Source organism: Haliotis rufescens, unplaced genomic scaffold, assembly GCF_023055435.1.
Source record: "Haliotis rufescens isolate VD_foot unplaced genomic scaffold, xgHalRufe1.0.p SCAF_35, whole genome shotgun sequence".
Lineage (NCBI taxonomy): Eukaryota > Metazoa > Mollusca > Gastropoda > Lepetellida > Haliotidae > Haliotis > Haliotis rufescens.
The window spans coordinates 2,781,048-2,802,884 of NW_025964057.1; the positions used below are offsets into that span (position 1 = coordinate 2,781,048).

Genomic DNA, 21,837 nt, shown 5'->3' on the forward strand with positions numbered 1-21,837 from the left:
CTACCAACATCAAACATGCCGTTGTGGTGATAGGTGGGACGGATGGTGTCGTATATCGAGCCAGGAGAAGAATGTGCACGGCATTTGATAGAAACTGAAAAGCATCACGAATATACCATTCAAAGTGTTCAAAACAATAACAAATCTGTGAATTTGCTAAACCGACTTGAACCGTCATTTTACTGTTGAACAAAGATTAGATTTGTAACTTTACATTTTTCTCTCCCTTCACTTAAACCACCGCAAGATTTTCTTATCAGTTACACTGAGTGAAAAAATCCATTAAATGAATATACGACACAACTAATTTTTTATTCAAGAAAAGATAACCTATTTTTCCCCACGCCCTATTTCAAGCATCCCGGATTGCCCTGATGCAGGAGAAGGCTGTGCCGTTATGCGAGCGTCCCTGGTTTCTGGAAGAACGTCGATGTTATTCCTGTTTACAGTTACACTTAGTTCATCTGATGGGGAAACGGCAACTGCTGCAGTTAAACCGACATGGTTACATAATAAACTCATTACAAGATGTTACATTCGGAGAAATTACTCTCATATCGTTGACCCGTTTCGTCAAACCGAACACGCCATCTGCACATGATAAGCGACAACTGGTGCTATAAAACTGCTCAAAGTTCTTATCTTTTATCTCGAAGCAGAGGAAGAAACTTTACCAGCGTTCCCTGAATGGTCCCCGTCTTCCCAACCAGCTGATCCTATGTTCTTACTGTTTCAGATAAGGAAGCATTTGACCTTGACCTTGACCTACCAGGAATGACGGTATGTATCAATAATATGACTGTATTACGTGTAAGCCTTGAAACAACAATCATACATCGCCCGCAAACTCGGATTGTGTTTCGTGGTTGATCTTGAAATACACGTCCACCTTATTGACAGACAGGCAATATTTCAGATTCACGTATTTCTCCAACCTCATTAAAATCAGTCCTCAGTTCTCGCTACCGCTGAACAAAGATCTGAAGACATTCCATTAGGGGTCACGTCATAACGACCTTTCATCCGACCAATCAGAGCATCGCTTACCAGATTATGAAAGTGACAGTCGGAATGTGATTTCTAATCATGTAATAGAAAACTCCGAATGATAGTTACGGGTTTAACGACTGAATCCATACAATCTAGACCATCTATTAGCCATTACAGAATGTTCTTTTGTTCAGGTTTCAAATTTGTAATCGAGAATTTGTCAAAATATGTTTGGAAACGTAATCGCCAACTTGAAATTAGAGCCGTAAAGCACGAGAAAGCTGCCTTCTGATTGGTCATTCCATTGGTCGGTCAAAGTTCGCGCAAGGTCGGTCTGACGTGACCCGTAATGGGATGTCCTCAGATCTTTGTTTAGCGGTAGCGAGAACTACGATCTGATTTTAATGAGATTGGTATTTCTCCCAGGGCAACGTCGAGATTAGCCACTTCCGGTTACGTGGCCCCAAAAGACTAATCAATGCACTTCACGAATCCATTGGGGAATTACTTATTTTTTAGCGTATACAGAAATGTTTAGACTGTATCAATGAACTCTAAATGTTTTTTATCTCCTTGCTTCCACCCGTGTTATCGCAAACTATGAATTGTACAAGTAGAAGGTTTTTTGTGGGTTTTTTTTTAACCATCTTCAATCCAGTGACTGTATTCAGCGAAGCAGATATTTACTTAATCTCAAGTGGCTCCTATTGATATACTATACTCTTATGGCTGTTCAAATATATTTACCGCTAGATGGCGCTGCCGTCAGTTTGTTTGATATATGTGTGATGAGTATTGGCGCATGCTGCGAAGATAGCCGGGTCCTGAAGCCGCGGGAAACACGCTGATGTACCGAGTGCTTCATCAGCTCTCCTTCACAAGACTGATTACCTATTCAGCCCAAGATAAAATGGCCAATTCCACATTCAGGCATGATTTTGTTTAGATAACAATATAAAGAAGAAATCATTACATTCATGGAATGGAAGATATTTAAGACAATCGTGCAAAAGCCGGGGGGTTTCAGAGCTAGTTTAGGTTACCCTGCTACATTTAGAGATGCCCTATTGGGAGCCCCATATCACTCAATTCTAGACCATTCCAAAACATATGATTGTACCATAGACCATTCCATCCAGGATAGTTCTACCACAGATCGTTTAATTATATTGACCAGTGTTCCATATACTGTTTCCTTCAACCGGTATTCCATTCTCTCGAGTACCTTTATCTGCAGACCATCCTCTCGAGTACCTTTACCTGCAGACCATTCTCTCGAGTACCTATACCTGCAGACCATTCTCTCGAGTACCTTTATCTGCAGACCATTCTCTGGAGTACCTTTACCTGCAGACCATTCTCTCGAGTACCTTTATCTGCAGACCATCCTCTCGAGTACCTATACCTGCAGACCATTCTCTCGAGTACCTATACCTGCAGACCATCCTCTCGAGTATCTTTATCTGCAGACCATTCCTTCGAATACCTTTATCTGCAGACCATTCTCTCGAGTACCTTTATCTGCAGAACATTCTCTCGAGTTCCTTTACCTGCACACCATTCTCTCGAGTACCTTTATCTGCAGACCATCCTCTCGAGTACCTTTACCTGCAGACCATTCCCTCGAGTACCTTTACCTGCAGACCATTCTATCGAGTACCTTTACCTGCAGACCATCCTCTCGAGTACCTTTACCTTCAGGCCATTCTTCCGTATGTCATTCTACTGTAGACGATTATACCGTAGACCATTCTACTGCAGACCATTCCACAGTGCATTATCATACCTCAGACCATTCTTTCGTATGCCATATTTCACTGTGGATGAATATACCGTTGACCATTCTACTGCAGACCATTCCACAGTGCATTATCATACCTCAGACCATTCTTTCGTATGCCATATTTCACTGTGGATGAATATACCGTTGACCATTCTACTGTGGACATTCCACTATACATCAGTATACTGTAGACCATTCTACTGTAGAACATTCCACTATACATCAGTATACTGTAGACCATTCTACTGTAGAACATTCCACTAAACATCAGTATACTGTAGACCATGCTACTGTAGAACATTCCACTATACATCAGTATACTGTAGACCATTCTACTGTAGAACATTCCACTATACATCAGTATACTGTAGACCATTCTACTGTAGAACATTCCACTAAACATCAGTATACTGTAGACCATGCTACTGTAGAACATTCCACTAAACATCAGTATACTGTAGACCATTCTACTGTAGAACATTCCACTATACATCAGTATACTGTAGACCATTCTACTGTAGAACATTCCACTATACATCAGTATACTGTAGACCATTCTACTGTAGAACATTCCACTAAACATCAGTATACTGTAGACCATTCTACTGTAGAACATTCCACTAAACATCAGTATACTGTAGACCATGCTACTGTAGAACATTCCACTAAACATCAGTATACTGTAGACCATTCTACTGTAGAACATTCCACTATACATCAGTATACTGTAGACCATTCTACTGTAGAACATTCCACTATACATCAGTATACTGTAGACCATTCTCATTTCACCGTAGTCCATTTGACTGCACAACATTCTCCTATAGATCTTTTAAACCTATCTTTGAATCTTGCAGGTTTTTTCGATATCAGATATCCTCCATGTTGACCTACAGTGTCCTCTTGGGCAGACGTAGACTGCACTAAGTCTGTGAAACCAGTTCGTTAAAATAGTTTTACTCTTAGTACAAACAATATGTGTAAAAGTTCCACAGTCATGGCGCAGGGAAAGGGCAGATCGAGGGTTATAGGGTTACGACATTTGCACATGTGATTTGTATATATTCTCGATGCTGATTGGTTAGTTTTAGCGAAGTGACGTGGCAGTGTTTCATTGTTGACAACAATACGATCTGACCTCATCCATTGATAACAACAATCTCATTAAAATCAGATCGTAGTTCTCGCAACCGCTAAACAAAGATCTGAGGACATCCCATTACGGGTCACGTCAGACCGACCTTGCGCGAACTTTGACCGACCAATGGAATGACCAATCAGAAGGCAGCTTTCTCGTGCTTTACGGCACTAATTTCACATTGGCGACTACGCTTCGAAACATATTTTGACAAATTCTCGATTACAAATTTGAAACCCGAACAAAAGAACATTCTGGAATGGCTAATAGATGGTCTAGTTTGTATGGATTCAGTCGTTAAACCCGTAACTATCATTCGGAGTTTACGTTTTCGACGTTGCATGATTAGAAATCACATTCCGACTGTCACTTTCATAATCTGGTAAGCGATGCTCTGATTGGTCGGATGAAAGGTCGTTCTGACGTGACCCCTAATGGGATGTCCTCAGATCTTTGTTTAGCGGTAGCGAGAACTGAGGTCTGATTTTAATGAGATTGTTTAGCGGTAGCGAGAACTGAGGTCTGATTTTAATGAGATTGTTTAGCGGTAGCGAAAACTGAGGTCTGATTTTAATAAGATTGTTTAGCGGTAGCGAGAACTGAGGTCAGATTTTAATGAGATTGTTTAGCGGTAGCGAGAACTGAGGTCTGATTTTAATGAGATTGCTCTGAACAATGGTCCGACTTCAGAGGCGATTCCCTGGAGGTTTGTTTGCCCTGATAGTTTTACGAATTTTTCCATTTTCATTCTTTAGACGACAAGAGTAATATTTAGAATAACCGAAACTGCCGGTCAAAATGAAGTATACACTTGAAAATTGGATTTGACCAAAACATTTCAAATGTTATCTAAACGTTACTAGGTTGAAAACAGTCGCCGAAACACACCAACTTAAAGGGCCAAAATACAGTTACAATCCTCACGTGCAGACTAACGCTTAGTCTCTGAACATATATTTTTCATAATAACAAGTACTCCATATAAACTGAAAAGGAGCCCCAGTGGGATGGGAGATTCAGAACCTGTTGGAAATCTAGACTTGCTTCATTTAGAGCTTTTGCTTGACAGAAAGAGCTGGGCCGAAGGGAAAATATTATGGTTAAGTGACTGTGACTGACTAACACTTAGCCTATGACAACATTTCTTTTAAAATAATGATAATGTTTCTTCTTCAAAGGGACTATATATTCACAATATACACGGTGTACTATGGTGCAACAGTTGCAGCCTACAGAGGTTAGCCTTGTGTTCACGGGCACATGTCAGAGCCACGTAACAGCTCACTCTCAACTGACGATGTTGACAGAGGAAACAGACACCCTGGCATCTGCAGTATGTCTTCAAGACGCATGGCCTCCAAAACGTGTAATTAACCAGACTTGCACAAGTCTCTAAGGAAATATTGAATAGTTTCATTCATAATTTCTAGATTATGTAAATAATAAGAACAAGTTGTCCCTACAAGAGAACTGTTCACATATCTAGACTTGCCTGTTGGGAGGATAAAATTACTACACATCCTTGGACTTTTCTTTCAGTTGAGCCTTTGAGCAAGGCTAGTAAATAACCTACACAGTAGAAGAAGCTCTTCCTGTCTTGAGACAGATGCGTTGTTTTAACGCGCTCGTATTTTGTTGTAACCTCCTTTGTATCAGGTATATTTCCTGTGTGTTCTCGTAACTTATCATACACATTCCTGATCATTACTTGTTGCCAAAACAGAAACCTGACACTGTGTGATGTGTCCGACAAGCTCAGTGTTGCTTTGTTAAGCTAGACTTGATGCATTTATAAGGAAACAGTTTCTAATGAAGATTGAAAGTCTATTTTTAATAAAGTATAATTTTAAAAACTATCAACTTATTTTTGTTCGTATAAGAATCTGGATTGTCGGTCTATTAGATCTAGACTTGCTCATTACCAAGATAATATAAATAGAATCACATAGATTTTGGCTTCAGTACAGACTTGGAGTAAGGCTACTGCCGCCCCTGTTATTGTGATATCAATATACCTTACTCCATATGTGCTATAGCCTTAAAAAGACCCGTAGTATACACGTTATTCTCAAGTTACAAACCCAAAGCAATGGCCCTACATTTTTTTTACATCTCTAAAAGTTTCTTTTAGCCTAAAAAAACTCTTGCGCATGGATTGTACTGGCGTCTGCCGTTCTCTTCATCATCTCGCGCCCCCTCCCCTCCCACGCTGCCTCTACCCCCTTCTTCTCCCCCATCCCTCACCCCTCCCCAGATACAAATCTTGAAACAGATGCAGTTCCCCAAGATATGTGAACCCTAACAGCATCGCAACGCTCCTCCCGGCCTTACACGCGTGTCCGAGGCAAAATTAAACTGGGACCAACTGCCAGGTCGCTTCCCGCAGATTGACTGAGCGATTTAACTTGCTGATCGCAGGGTGCCTCAGATAGGGATATTTTAAAGAAGAGAGCTTACAAAGTCTTTGACTGTTTAATGAGCGGCCATGTTGACAGATGGGCGGTCTCCCATTGGATGTTGAGGGCGAAGATTGGACGCTGGAGATAGGACTTGTAAAAACTATCGGAAACATTGATGGGATATAGGTGAAGGGTCTGCCTTTCTTCAAATGAGCTGATCTCTTCCCTGCATGGCTCGACCCACGATCTCACGGACGATAGAACGACTCTAGACCTTACACATCTGATTGTAACAAAGTCGGTATCTCGAGTGCCTGTTGACTTCTTGCCCACATCTCATTGTCGTCTGCTTCTTCCATCGTCTGTCAGAATATGACGGAAGGCAGGTGAGGATCGTTTGGGTTGTGCTTTGTTTATAAGACAAGCTGGTTTACTGTTTACAAACTTGCAAGGCTGAAAGTATACTGACCGGGAGGCGATAAGAGATTAATTAAACACATATCTTGTTAGTCACCATATCGTCTGCTCGGAGCGTACAGGAGAGAAACAGTCTCAGCGTCAATCCTGGAGGTTGTGGTGTGATGTAATACCGTGAGTGTGTTCCAACAGGCCCTGCTGGGGACACTGTTTTCACACGTTTACCAGTGTAAATGCGTTAATTGGATATCAGAGCCAGAAGCGTCTGCACGTGTCAGATAGACAGCTGAGCGGTCAGTGTTGGAACTTCCGGCAAATGTCCGAGCGTGGAGGCAGACGATAACTCACGTGTATCTTCTCATTTCTGCCTCACTGACACTCCTACACCGTCGTAAATTGTTGGGAATTTGCCGGGGACTGAAGTAAGGAATCTCTCCCACACAGGCCAGATCCGACTGTAGCGAGCGGAAGGCTATCGCTTTAAAAGATAAGTGGATATTTCAAGATGGCTTCTAGCGGCGTTGACCCTGATGTTAAAGAAAAAGCCAACGAGGAAGTCAAAGAAGTCGTGGCAGAACATCCTCCCGAGGCTAAGAATGAGCAGGTTCCAGAATGTGTAGACAATCCTGCAATAGAGGTGACTGAGGCTCCCTCTAAGTTGGAGGAGGTCAATCAAGCGGATGATCCAACACCCGTCGAGTCGCCGCCAGAACAACAGGAACAGCCGATACCCGAAGAAGCCCCACCCGGGGAAGCAACCACACCCGAGGAACAGGCGCCTCCAGCTGAAGGGGAAACAGAGACTCCGAAAAAGCTCACGCGGCTCCAGAAAAGTAAGATTCTATTAATGTTTTGATGCAAAGTCGGTAAAGGTTCAAAGTGGCGTGTGTTACATTAGCGTAGCGCGATGACGCTAACTCAGAGGGGTTGGGGGCAGGAGATGGGGGTTCGGTAGGGGAGGGGGACCTGCTACACAACGCAAGCTGCTTGAAGGGGACGCGCAGCGTTCTTCGAGCATCTCATCAGTTCCAGATGGCGAACTACTGCTGTACCTGTTTGATGGAGTGGAGGGCTTTCATTTTTAACGATACTTGAATATTTAACATAGTTGGGATACTACATTGCTATTGTACATTATCCCATTCTTTGGTGGTTCATAAGTAATGGCAGGGGGAAATTTGAAGCAGACCCTATTTATATCCGCCTTTTAAATTCTGTTTACAAGGTTGTAGAGATAAACAAAGATAAACACAGGTAAACAAAGAGACCGATCAGCACTACAAGACAGGCATAACTAAGCGTTATTATGTTCGACATATTTTGACAAGATGGAGGAAGCTTCTGATGTAGCATTACCCTCGTTAAAAAGTGAATCAATTATACATGCCACACTCTGACATGCCAAATGTCTAAACAGCTCCGCATGTCGGACATTACCCAGGATTCATCTCCCCATCCTGTCCGGTTAGTTAATGGCCTGGAGAGTCTCGACCACTCACAATCAACCAATCACAGCTTAGGATCTTAAGGAGTTTGTAGTTTCAGACAGGCGATATATTTGCAGATGCAAACATCAGATACTGTTACAGACTGTGTCAATTCATCATCTTCCGTCTGTTCCCTGTACGTGTCTGTCCGTCCGTGGACTTCTTATCTACAGACAAACAGACAGACATATAGATAGATAAATAGATAGATAGATGGATAGATAGTTAGATAGATAGATAGATAGATAGATAGATAGATAGATAGATAGGGACAGAAATAGGTACACTATATATGTACATTCATGTGTCTGTCAGTTTGTTGTGTGTCTGTAAACATAAATTAATATTTATAGCTTGTTGCTAAGTTGATTTCCGTGATATGCATCAGCAACCCATGCTTGTAAGAGGTGACAAAGGGATCGGGTGGTCAGACTTGCTGACTTAGTTGATGGATGTCATCGTATCCTTATTGCGTAGATCGATGCTCATGATGTCAATCACTGGATCGTCTGGTCAAGACGCGAGTATTTACATTCCGCTGGAATACTGCTGCGCGCGGCGTTAAACAACAATCGAAAACGTAATATGTCATCAATCACGTGATGATTTGTAAGAAGAAAGCCGTTGACGATGACGTTGGTATATAACACCTCAACACTATCTGTACTAAACGACGAGACTCAGATAAAATCAGAACGGTCTATCAAGCTATAAGAGAAACCATCCACAGATAGGGCCGGGTGCAAACTATCTACATATGGACATTCTTCATTCTTGATAGGTTCTTACTTTAACAAGGATATTCGTAATTCATATGTTGATGTTACAAATTGAGAGGGGAAGATACTCCAACACTCCACTTGAAAATAGGTTCCGTCCGCACTGTGACTGCCATTCCGTGGAGGATGAGGAACTCTTCCTGCTTTCATGCCCACTGTGTACAACCTCAGGAGAAATCTCATCACACTGATAGAAATAGGCGACCCTTCCCAGACTGATAAAACCAATCTCCTAAAACAAACCATGGACCCTCCAAATGAATGGTCAAGTCTTGTTGCAAGGACTGTATTCGGCATGTTTAAGCTGAGACCATGAGAAATTCTATTCGTCTATCAATACAGTTTCAACACCAAGTGTACGCTGCTAGCCACCTCATGATATACATAAATGTTTATATACTGTAAATGAAAATAATATATAATACATCTATATATAATGTACATGATGTATATCTACCTCTCATGTTTATAGCTATATTTATGTCCATATGTAGATCGTTTGTACCCTGCCTCACGAGGATGTTCTGTACAATAACATTCTTGATTCTTGATAGGTACTCACTCTTACAAGGATAATCGTAATTCATATGTTGGTGTTACTTGATCACCAGATCACGGCTATTTCCCAAGCAGCACCTTCACGTCACGCGCCATGATTCCGAGTGATTGAGTGAGAGACTTAGGATTAAAGCCGCTTTGAACATTTCATGGCGTTCACGCTCCCAAAACCAAACACTTTCTCAAGAAACAAATATAATGCAACGGCCCTGAGTATAAACAGGCCGATTTTGTTTTAAATTTTAGATCATTTTTACAAAGTCTCGAAATATATTCTAAGGTCGTAAACAAGTGCTCGCCATCGGGAGACTCGTGTCTTCCCAAGCCCAGACGCTGCTCTTCAAGGTCACGTTGTCTGATAGTGCCTCGCAATATCTCGTAATGTCTCGTAATGCCTGGTAACACCTGGTAGCGACCACCGGGAGTAGGGCAACTCTCCTCAACGTGTTCCACTACCCCCAGCAACCTCAGATCATCGTCTACCACGTAAGTGGTTATGACTGCAATCGAACTGCCTCACCCGGCAAATGCTGCGCCTAATCAGCTTGATGAAGGGAAGGACGCCACTGATGCTAGGATGTGCCTCAACTCACTTAGAGGGATACATCTAAAAACAGGTGGAACAACGCTAGAAATAGTACCGTGTAGGTACCACGAAGTCCTGGGTGACGTTATCTACTGCAGGGGAACTACGTATCTGCTCGTATACTAGTATTTCAAGGATACAATGTCAGCAAACATGTATGGCGCGTGTTAAATGAATATGTTGTGTAGAGAGACTAGTATCTCAGTCATCGTTGAGTAGATATTTATAAGAATAAGTATGACGGCGTTCAGGTTTTGATAGCATTTTGTTCTGTTTGAAAAGATTTCAATCAAGTACTTTTACATTTAAGTATCATTTGATTCGAGAAAGCATTTTCATTACTAGTTTGGCATACGATAAATAAAAAATATATGTGGACATTACACTTTATCCAAGCGCTCGCTTCGATTCGAAATTCTCTGTGTGGACGTGCGTCAATGTAGACTAACATCTAGTCTGTGAAATGAACGTATTTTACAGAAAGAAACATTATAGTTATTAAATAAAATAGAAAGGGGCCCAGAGACTTTCTTCATTTTCAGATACTGAAGTAATCTAGACTTGCCAAACATTATAGACTTGCGTGGGCTGTATTGGATATATTTGTTTCAGGGTCTGTATAACAGACTAACGTCCCTGTTACCTGCCAGGATCGGTAATTCGTTAGTTCGAATCCGACATTCGACCTGATGGTGATCCTTTGTTGACGAGCACTATACCGGGTATATATATACACACACGATAGACCTGGAGATAAAGCCTGTATATTGTACGATCGACCAAATGATATACCCTGCATATTGCACCATAGACCAGATGTAAAGATGAATGGATGGTTTGATAGATAGTCGGTAACATTATTATGGTAAGGAAATAGATTCAGATTTTGGGAGATCAGGGTCAGAATTCGCTGTATAGTGTAGGAGTACCCCGGGATTGCGATGTCGTAACATGTGTAACGTACATGATGTTTTGTTACTGTGCACTGATATGTGCGTGTGTCCATTTTGATATCATCTTTATATTGTCTGAAAGGTCAAGATTTATTTTGAGAGTTGTGTTGAATCGGTTTATCTTCAAAAATATGACTGGATGTCAGACAGACAGACAGACAGACAGACAGACGGACAGGCAGGTTTATTCAGTATTATGGCCATATGGACTAAAGTACAATTGATACTAACTCATAATATGATGCTACGTGCATACAGAAATTACATTTTCTTGAATCTGATAGTAAAAACATGCTTTATGTAAGCAGCCACTGAATAGATAACATGTTTATTTTGTGAGTTGATAATATTTATCATTAACATTTAAGATTTAAAGTCATCATTCAAGAAGGGGAGATATGTAGATCTTAACTTGGAATACTTGTTACACTTAAATAAGACATGGAATTCATCTTCAGTTTCACCTCTGTCACAATTGGTACAAACACTGTTAACAGCATCAATATCTTTCGATTTATGACACATATTTACATTGAAATTATGTAATGAGATTCTAAATTTAAGAAACGATCTTATTAATGATTTGACAGAAAAATACATTTCCTGTTGAAGATGTGACTTTAGTTTATTATAATTGCTAAGATAATGCGAAGATGAAACAGTTCCGTACCAGTTTTGTGCAAATGTATCTTTCATTCGCTGCTTAAATATTCCCATAAATACTTGAATGTTTCTAATATCCCGTGCAGTCCACACAAAAGAAAAAACACATGTAAATAAACAGATTTCTTACTTCAGATACCCAGTTATGTTTACCTTACCATCCAACTGCTTTAACAATTTATAACATTGAAGAGGATATCTACATTTTTCCATTCCTAGTAACTTTATCCAGTATTTAACTGCTCTAACTTGGCTGTGCACAAACATATTGTGACTGGATGTCAGTTGGTATTGAGCTGGAGATTAAGGCACTTTGTCTGTTGTCAACAGTATCTAAGAGACAAGAGAATACGTAAAACCTATCCAGTTCTGTTTTGGCTGTAGTAACACTCGCATTGCAAACAGTAGTTTATATCAATATGAGGATGACAATATGTCACATGCCAGTAATATACTACATTAAATATATTATGTACAAGAACGTCAGACCTAGCCTTCCTCCAAGGCTGTACTGAAAGATAATTCCATGGATGTTTAGTAATTCAATGCCCCTAATAGGCAAGTCTAGATATGTCGACACTACTCCAGTCTCTTATAGGGAAAACTTGTTCTTTACTTGTTTATTTACTTAATCTAGAAATGACGATTTATGATAATTATTGCCTAAGAGACTTGTGCAAGTCTACCGCAGACCAGGTGCCTACAGATCCCTAGGTAGCTTGCCTCGGATCATCTTACAATAACAACATTATGGCAATTAACCCATTCCCTGGGCGCGTAATCCAATATCTTCCGAGGTAACACCTTGAAGTGACAGCACTATATTGCCGGCCTCTCGCCACAGCACGACCGATGTAGGTGACAGGCTAGCCTGACATTAACTCTGCATACAGGCCCTGAAATAGACTTGCACAAGTCTCTAAGACAATAATTATTAGCTAAACTAAACGGGAATGGTAATTCAATACAAATGTGATTGGTATCACCTGTGTAAACAATTTTATGCTGAACTGAAGAATCGATTGAGGATGACAGTAATATTTTTTAGAGATCTGTCTCGAGACTTGCACAAGTCAATAATTGTTAGTTTAAATCATAATTTCTAGATTATGTAAACGATAAGAACAAGTTGTCCCTATAAGAGACTGGAGTCCTAAGAATGTACTGTCCACATATCTAGACTTGCCTATTAGGAGGATGGAATTACTACACATCCATGGACTTTTTTCAGTTTAGCCTTGGAGCAAGGCTAGCCCTGAAACAAATATATCAAATACAGGCCATGCAAGTCTATAACAGTGGGCAATTCTAGATTACTGCAGTTTCTGAAAATGAAGAAAGTCCCATGGCTCCTTTTTATGATATTTTCTTAAGATAATTTGGGAACTTTCCGAGACTAGATGTTAGTCTAGTGACGGGTAGCACCACGGAATGCCCTGAAAGCTGCTTGCTATCCTGGACGTTGTACAAGGAATTATCTGAACTGGAGGTATTCCTGACAGTAATTATGTTTATATACCAAAAAATATTTTGATGATATCGTTTAGTAGCATTACTGGAGGTAGCGTGAGAAATAAGCCAGAAAGCACGATATCACTCCCTGGTTCATGCAACATGGCTGCTGGAGAGTGAAGACGTTACACGCGTAGGCGATGAGAACAGTGACGTCATCCTGTTACAGTATACATACTGTGCTGCAACCAATGCAAGTAATTTCATCAGTAGCAACATATACCAGTCACTTTATGATATATTTAATTCAATTAAAGTGGCGAATGTATTTGATAATATATCTTTATTAAGCCTTATTTTGTGACATTATTAATAGATTTGATGATCATTAATTCTTTCGTTTTAATAAGTAATCTATAAATTGATATCAGAAATTCGTGTCTTGATGTCAGTATTTCATTTACTGATATGCTCAACTTATTTAACAACATCAGTAATTGTATTTCTGATATTTTAATTACATGTGAGTTTGGCATATCGTTCAATTATTTCAAGGCCGTCATTTCACAATATCGTTCATTTAGGTCATATCACCAAATATTTAATAAAATATTAATACTTTCCATATCAGTATTCATGTAATGTTATTAATGAACAAATGCTGATATTATTAAATAAATAATGTTATAATTAAATAAATAATGATATGATATAAATAAATACTAATGGCGTGTAAAGTACTATTCCGGTAATAAAGGTAAAAAAGTATCAATCCACATATGCTCCAAAGATGGCCGAAGTTACGTACATTTCATCACGTGACGTGTTTTGCAGAACACCGAAGTGAACGTTCTGCATGTCGCTTCGTGTTCATTTATGTTATTCATCGGTATATAGGTATCTAGACTAGCATATAGTCTATGAAATATTTAACTGCACAATGCATTTTCTCTTCTCTATAATTGTTTTTTATATTTTCCTGATAGATCTGACTAGGGTTTGTTTTCATAAAAATCATAATTTACACAGTCACAGTGCAGGACTAATATGCATCCTGTACGTTCCTGTAAGAGAAAGATTAGACTTGCTCCAAGGCTGTACTGAAAGAAAAGTCCATGGATGTATAGTAATTATATCCTCCTATAGGCAAATCTCCATTTGTGGACAGTACATCTAAGGACTCCAGTCTCTTATAGCACAACTCGTTCTTAATATTTACATAATCCAGAAATTGATTTAAACTAATAATTATTGCTCTATAGGCTTGAGCAAGTCTAGTTACAGATGTCGTCTCTTGTTTAACCTACGCGGGTGTCTAAATATAGCCACAGGAGAGAACTGTTCTCGTTCACAAGAATAAAAATATTACCGTAATGCTAAACCGATTCTTCAGGTCAACATAAATCTGTTTACACAGGTGATACCAATCAAATATTGAATTACCAGTCCCGTTCAGTTTAGCCACGGATCATAATGAATTTCATGAACCCATGAACTTATAATTGATCTGGTGGTTTTTGCATGAACGTAAAGGTAACATGGTATACCACGTGATATCAACGTGACCTCGTTTATCAACGTTACATCATTTATCAACGTTATACAGCATACACCTTTAACATCGTATATCAACGTTTAATTGTATATCAACGTTATATAGCATACACTTTTAATATCGTATGTTAACGTGACATCGTATATCAACGTTATACAGCATACACCTTTAACATCGTATATCAACGTTACATCATTTTTCAACGTTACATCATTTATAAACGTAATATAGCATACACTTTTAACATCATATTTTAACGTGACATCGTATATACGTTATACAGCATAAACTTTAATATCGTATATCAACTTGACATTGCATATTAACGTTATATAGCATACACCTCTAAATCGTTTATCAACATAATATCGTATATCAACATAATATCGTATATCAACATTATATCGTTTATCAACATAATATATCGTATATAAACATTATGTCGTTTATCAACATAATATATTGCATGTTAATATAATAGCGTATATAAACATGTATATCAACATGATATATCGTATGTCAACATAATAGCGTATATCAACATGATATATCATATATTAACATAATGTCGTATACACGCATCACATCGTTTATTAGCAGAACATCGTACGTTGTATTGACAGCCTTATCGTCAATAGCATTCTGTTTCCAATGGATGGCTGATTTTCCCCGATATACATGCCGATATCAATCAGCACTTAAAATCAAGAATCAAGAATTGTAACGTACAGAGTGAGTGAGTGAGTGAGTTGGGTTTAACGCCGCTTTTAACATTATTCCAGTTATATCGCGGCGTGTCAGCTTAATGTGGGAGGAAAGCCCAAAGTGATGCAGGTCTCAGACGTTTACCACTTCGGTGAAACCCACGAGCACGGGTATGGTGCTGACAAACCTAGAAACATAATCGGGGCGAACCGGGCTTCGAACCCACAATCAAAGTTTTCTGACGTGCCCAAGGGACGCAACTCTGCACAGCGAGTAACGTACAGAACACCCTTATACGTAATGTACATTATATATAGAGATATTAAATATTGTTTTCATTCACAGTACGTAAAGATTTCTATAATGTATAAATATCATGATGTGGCTGGCAGCGTACACTTAGTGTACACTGTATTGATAAGTCACAATAGTTACAGTAAAGATTTCTATAATGTATATATATCATGATGTGGCTGGCAGCGTACACTTAGTGTACACTGTATTGATAAGTCACAATAGTTACAGTAAAGATTTCTATAATGTATATATATCATGATGTGGCTGGCAGCGTACACTTAGTGTACACTGTATTGATAAGTCACAATAGTTACAGTAAAGATTTCTATAATGTATATATATCATGATGTGGCTGGCAGCGTACACTTAGTGTACACTGTATTGATAAGTCACAATAGTTACAGTAAAGATTTCTATAATGTATATATATCATGATGTGGCTGGCAGCGTACACTTAGTGTACACTGTATTGATAAGTCACAATAGTTACAGTAAAGATTTCTATAATGTATATATATCATGATGTGGCTGGCAGCGTACACTTAGTGTACCCTGTATTGATAAGTCACAATAGTTACAGTAAAGATTTAACGCCATTTCTAGACGTTGTGTACAATGTGGGTTATTTTAATAGACATATCAGAGATAACTTTTGTAACAGATTTTGCTCGCATTGCCTTTCTTCTCAGTGTATTGATAGCAGCCTTATAAGATCCATTAGGACTACTCGAAGGGAGGAAGGAGTCCACGACCTGAACGATGGGGATGTATGAGTAGCGTCTTTAGTTCTGAACGGCCCGTGTTTGAGGGGAGAAATACCTCGCAGGGAACTTGCACCTTTAATATTGCACATTAACACGATCTAATGATCTGCCCACCATTAGCAGTAATATATTTATTTATTTTACCTAGGCAAGTCTAGATTAAACTAAACCAAGTCTAGTTTCCTTGATTCCACATATAAAAACAGCAGAAGAGGAAAGGTTCTTTCGAAGAACAAAATATAATTATCTTAAAGAGATGTTTTCACTGACTATGTGTAAGTCTTGTGTACGTGATGCCATCATATCTCTACTGTAACCAGGCAACACGTGGTTCCTTGTAATCACAGGTATCGTGGTGCTTATCTACAGCGCATGTTCACAGAGTCGGCTAAATGTTGCTTGCCTGCAATATCGATATCATGCCGCGTAGCAAGTCAATTTCAACGTCAATGTGAAAGTATACAACAGTCACGATTATATACCGAAACAGATTCCACTCCGCGTAAAAGGTAAAATAGCAGTGACAATGACATGAATGGATCCCTGAATATGAGTGATGACACCAGGTGTCGCGATAGGGCAAGCATGTCCTGCCAACCGGAAGTACCCGCCATTCACACAATTTCCATCATGTGCACCTCCTGTTTGGTATTTCACTCTTCCACACAACTCTTCGACATCAGTTCATTCACAGTTTTAGCCTGGCCACCCCTTGCTTCAGAGATCTAGCCCCTCCCAGTATCATGTGTGTTTTGTAACATGAGCTGTCTATCTCAGCAGAATCCCACTACTGTTCTCTGCGACATATTTATCTGGGATGGTTTCCCTCACCCCCTGTAGACGCGGGGGTCACGCTGCCGCCACCCTGGTCACGCCTAGCCATGCTCCACGGCTGTATTGAAAGAAAGATCCATGTATGTGTATAATTCTATCCTAATAGGCCAGTCTAGACATGTGGACAGTAAAGACTCCAGTCTTTTAAAGGGACGTGTTCTTATTATTTACGTAATCTAGAAATTATTATTTAAATTAATAATTATTGCCTTAGAGACTTGTGCAAGTCTAGGTCACGCCGTGATATAAACGAGGTTCTGTTCACACGTCCGTATACCCACAACTCACTGAAATATCAGAATATCTGCTGCTCAGGATAGCCGTGTTAGCTCTCCCGGTGAAACTAGGGTAAAGTCTGCTTAAATGGACACCCAGCAACTACAACCACTACTACTACCACTACACATACCACAACCACCTTTACTACTACCACTACGACGACGACGACTACCACGGAGTAGCATAGTAAATATGGCGTGCACCTATCGCACCAATTTGGAAATTCTCCCCTGTGTGTAGTGACACCCCTACAGATCCCGCTGTTTGCACTGGCACACGATCTTCTGCACCCATGTGCATCACACGTGACCGACACGTGACTACGGCACGGCCTGTCTTGGGAAAAGCCAGCAAAACACGACACGCTTCCATGTCGATAAACATCCCTGGTTAGGATACGCTTGTACCGTGATTCGTTGTGATTTGCAAGGTAGGCTGCGTTTCAATTTCATTCACTGTACCTAGTCAATCCCTATGTATTGTCTTGCACTGTATCTAGTCGTTCACTGTATCTAGTCAATAATAATTTGCATGGACAAATGTGTGGCACCCTTGTTAGGAAAGCCTTTGGCTGCCACCGTCGGGAAGATTCCTATTGTAGATTTTATACAAAGTATGTGATAACATATGTATCGCATGTCATGGCATTATTTCCTCCATCATCGCCCCCTATCACACCGACATCCGTGAGTCGTGGCTCCCGTCAAGAGTCCCCCCGATAACGCTGGATCCCCCACGTTGAAACATGTAGCTCCGAAACTACTGGAGCTTGTGTTTAGTGTCAGCTGTTGATATACAGCTGTATATTTTATCCATAATATTTAAAGATTGTCTTTATTAGTTTCTGAGTTTTTTCCAACTTGTATAATGTCAAGGTGGGTTCTGTTTTATAGAAGGGTGTGTGTTTATGCTGCCATGAATCACGTGTGCCTGCTGTGTGTCGGGTCGTGGTAGATGTGTCAGGCTCTCTCATCTCCAATATGACAGAATACACACCTGACCAGTCTCAGAGACGGTAGAGCAAACATGTTTTGATTAAAATAATTAATAGTAATATATTTTCAATTGAAGATAGTTCAACGCAAAAACATGAACAACTCGCATTCTGGTAGAAAACATAAAGATACCAAAATTCCCAGAGTTCCTGAAGTGAGACTAGGCTCTCGGGTACTTGAAGTCCTAGCAAGCTTGATTTAAGACAAACAAACCCCAAATTGTTTGACTATAAACTCAAAATTGTACGATGTTTATCAATCTAGCAGCTGGTTATTAACCAAAGACAGGCACTGTCTCAGTCTGATACAAGTCTGTCTCAAGGTCTAGACATAGGCCGAAGGTGAACACCAGGTGTTGGACCATAGTGAGTGAGTGAGAGAGAGAGAGAGAGAGAGAGAGAGAGAGAGAGAGAGAGAGAGAGATATTCTTTTACTGAAAGCCCAGGCAAGTCTAGTTTCCTTGAAAACAGCAGAAGAGGGAAGGTCCTTTTAAAGAAAAAAATACAACTATTTTAAAGAAATGTTTTCAAAGACTAAGTGTTAGTCTATACCCTTTTTTAACTACATCAATACAATATCAATTGCGAAAAACTTCATAGAAAGTTTTGTGTGAATCAGCATTTGTTTCCGAATTCGACTTGGTTCGATTCCAAGTCCTCGGCAATATTCATAACATAAAGAATCAACAGTAAAACAGTAGGATGGGCGTTTAGAAAATAAACAGCCCCATTATGAAACATGTGACACATTTAAGTCAGCTATAAGTAGCGCGTCCTCCAGCGCGACCAGTCGCTGTGCAAGTGCCCGAGGTGGCTGGTCTTGAATCATGTAACAAACACATACCATAGCAACCAAACACATTCCATAGCAACCAAACAAGTAATTCCTGCCACATAAACACCATATCTCCAGGCTTCACGCCACAGTTCCACGTGAAGCTATGAAATCAGTCTGTGATCACTGCTGGAATGCGGCTATTGGTATTCTATGACAGTATAAACAAATATGCCATGTGTGTGTTTCAGTCCAGAAGCGTTTTCCGGGACTGCCATTTATCGGCGCAATGCGTTCTGGGACATACATTGTGAACGAGCCCCGCGACGGCGCTGACAACGGAGTAGTCACCACCAGCAAGAAGCCCGACGACGACGACCAGGTGTGTTTGACGAAGATGGAGGCGGATGCAGAGGAAGGGGTCGTTGCCTCTCCTGAGATCGCGGCTCTTCAGAAGCGGAAGACTTGCAAGAAAAATACAGTTTACAGGTAGGACGTTTTGCGTTGATTGGGGTGAGATGAAAGTGGGAGGCCTGGTTCCGCTATATTGATTTGTTTGTTTGTTTGTTGTTTAACGCCGAACTCAGCAATATTCTAGCTATATGACGGCGGTCTGTAAATAATCGAATCTGGACCAGACAATCCAGTGATTGACACCGTGGTCATCGATGTACGCAATAGGGATGTGACAACAACCGATCAATCAAAAAGCAGACATGTGTTCTATCTGTAACTTTAAAACAATAATGGTTGAGCTCCAACATCCATTAGATTTCGCGTGTTATGTCTGTTATAGAGACTATACGTTCATACACAGAACACTTCCTGATCATTCTATGATGAATGATTATCCTGTTCAGTGGAACTGACAATGACAGATTAAATTCAAATGCCAATGACCCATCAGTGTGCACGCATAGATAACCTAATCATTTGTCCGTCCCGAGTCAGTCTGCCACTAGACCAACAGCACGGGGCAGTGCTGGCGTACGGAGGAAGGACAGTAATACAGATCTCACTAAGATCATATCCCTCGGTGTTTAGCACGATACAGTATATGCTCAGATACTTTAGTTCAATGCAACCACTCACGGAGGCAGGTTTAGGGCGTAATGCCTGCATGGCTTCTCCGAGGATGGAGACACTGCTGAACCAACTGACTACAGTGACTTGTACTTGTGAGGGCAAGATAGCCCTGACAGCCGCCAGCGAAACGTTCAGAAAGCTAATAACATGTAGTTTTTGATAGACATTTAGAAGTTGGAAGAACATGAATACATGACACTTTTGTGGATAGCAAGGTCTCGTCACGACCTTTCATCAGGACGAAGGAGTAAGAAGTAGCTCTGAAACGTCGTGACAAAGAAAAAAAGAAGTTGATATCCATGAAAAGTGTCATGTATTAATAAAAAGCATTCAAGCAAATGATGTAAACAATGTTGTTTTATGGCCAAAGCACCAAACATGGATTTGAATATAGCGTTCGACCTACATTTAGATAAGGGCCTGTATAAACCTCTGCCGAACATAATACACGTTTGTCACTTTTTTTAAGATGGCCACATTATTCGTATAAATCGAGGTTCATATTAACAATTAAATCTCGCTTGTATTGTAAAAAACAAATTTGAAGATCCGCGTTAGAATAAGTCTTTAGCAATCCATGCTTGTCGTAAGAGGTGACTAACGGGATCGGCTGGTCAGGCTCCCTGACTTAGTTGATCCATGTCATCTTATCCCAAATGCGTAGATCGGTGCTCATGATGTCAATCACTAGATTGTCTTGTCAAGACTCGATTATTTACAGGCCGACGACATATGGCTGGAATATTGTTGTGTGCGGCGTTAAACAACGAACAAACAAACAAACAAAAACGTATGGTGATAATACACAGACGCAAGTGGAACCTTTCGTTAAATTATCTTGTTAAGACGTTTAATTGAACATATCCCGATAGGAACACGTTAACCCATACGGCCTTCATACCTATAAATACCCATTAACGCACACTGTTTATTTTGGGAATAGTATTCGTGTGAAGTTGTCAAGACCTGCGACCCGGAGGACCCGGGTTCGATTCCCCACATGGGTACAATGTGTGAAGCCCATTTCTGGTGTCCCCCGCCGTGATATTGCTGGAATATTGCTAAAAGCGGCGTCAAACAATACTCACTCACTCAAGACCAGCGTGACGAACTATGACTAATCCCCGTTACACTTACAGACTCGACCAGTGACACGGGGGGTAGGTTTGGCTAGGGCACCTCGCCATCGCACGGACCATACACAATTCATTAGACAAGGAATGTTTATAAAAAGAGACAGAGCGACATTCCACGCGTTGTCATGACAAACACAATACACGCACGTGCGCGTCACGCGCCAGCTGCAGTTATGCACTATGACAGGAATATTATCATGCATCAAC

At 40.3% G+C, this 21,837-nt stretch overlaps 1 protein-coding gene across 3 annotated transcripts in view; it reads left to right on the plus strand.

The window, feature by feature from the left end:
* LOC124134439 (proton channel OtopLc-like) overlaps positions 1 to 21,837 on the plus strand; it is a 68,509-nt gene that overhangs the window by 17,416 nt on the left and 29,256 nt on the right. The window contains exons 2-3 of one of the 3 annotated variants that reach the window (XM_046499247.2): positions 737 to 780; positions 19,660 to 19,897. In XM_046499247.2, the coding sequence (XP_046355203.1) occupies positions 19,698 to 19,897 (200 nt within the window). In that variant the 5' untranslated portion in view covers positions 737 to 780; positions 19,660 to 19,697. Of the gene's footprint in view, positions 1 to 736; positions 781 to 6,348; positions 7,561 to 17,801; positions 18,070 to 19,659; positions 19,898 to 21,837 lie in introns of those variants that run through there. The other 2 variants (XM_046499246.2, XM_046499248.2) reach the window with 2 other exon arrangements.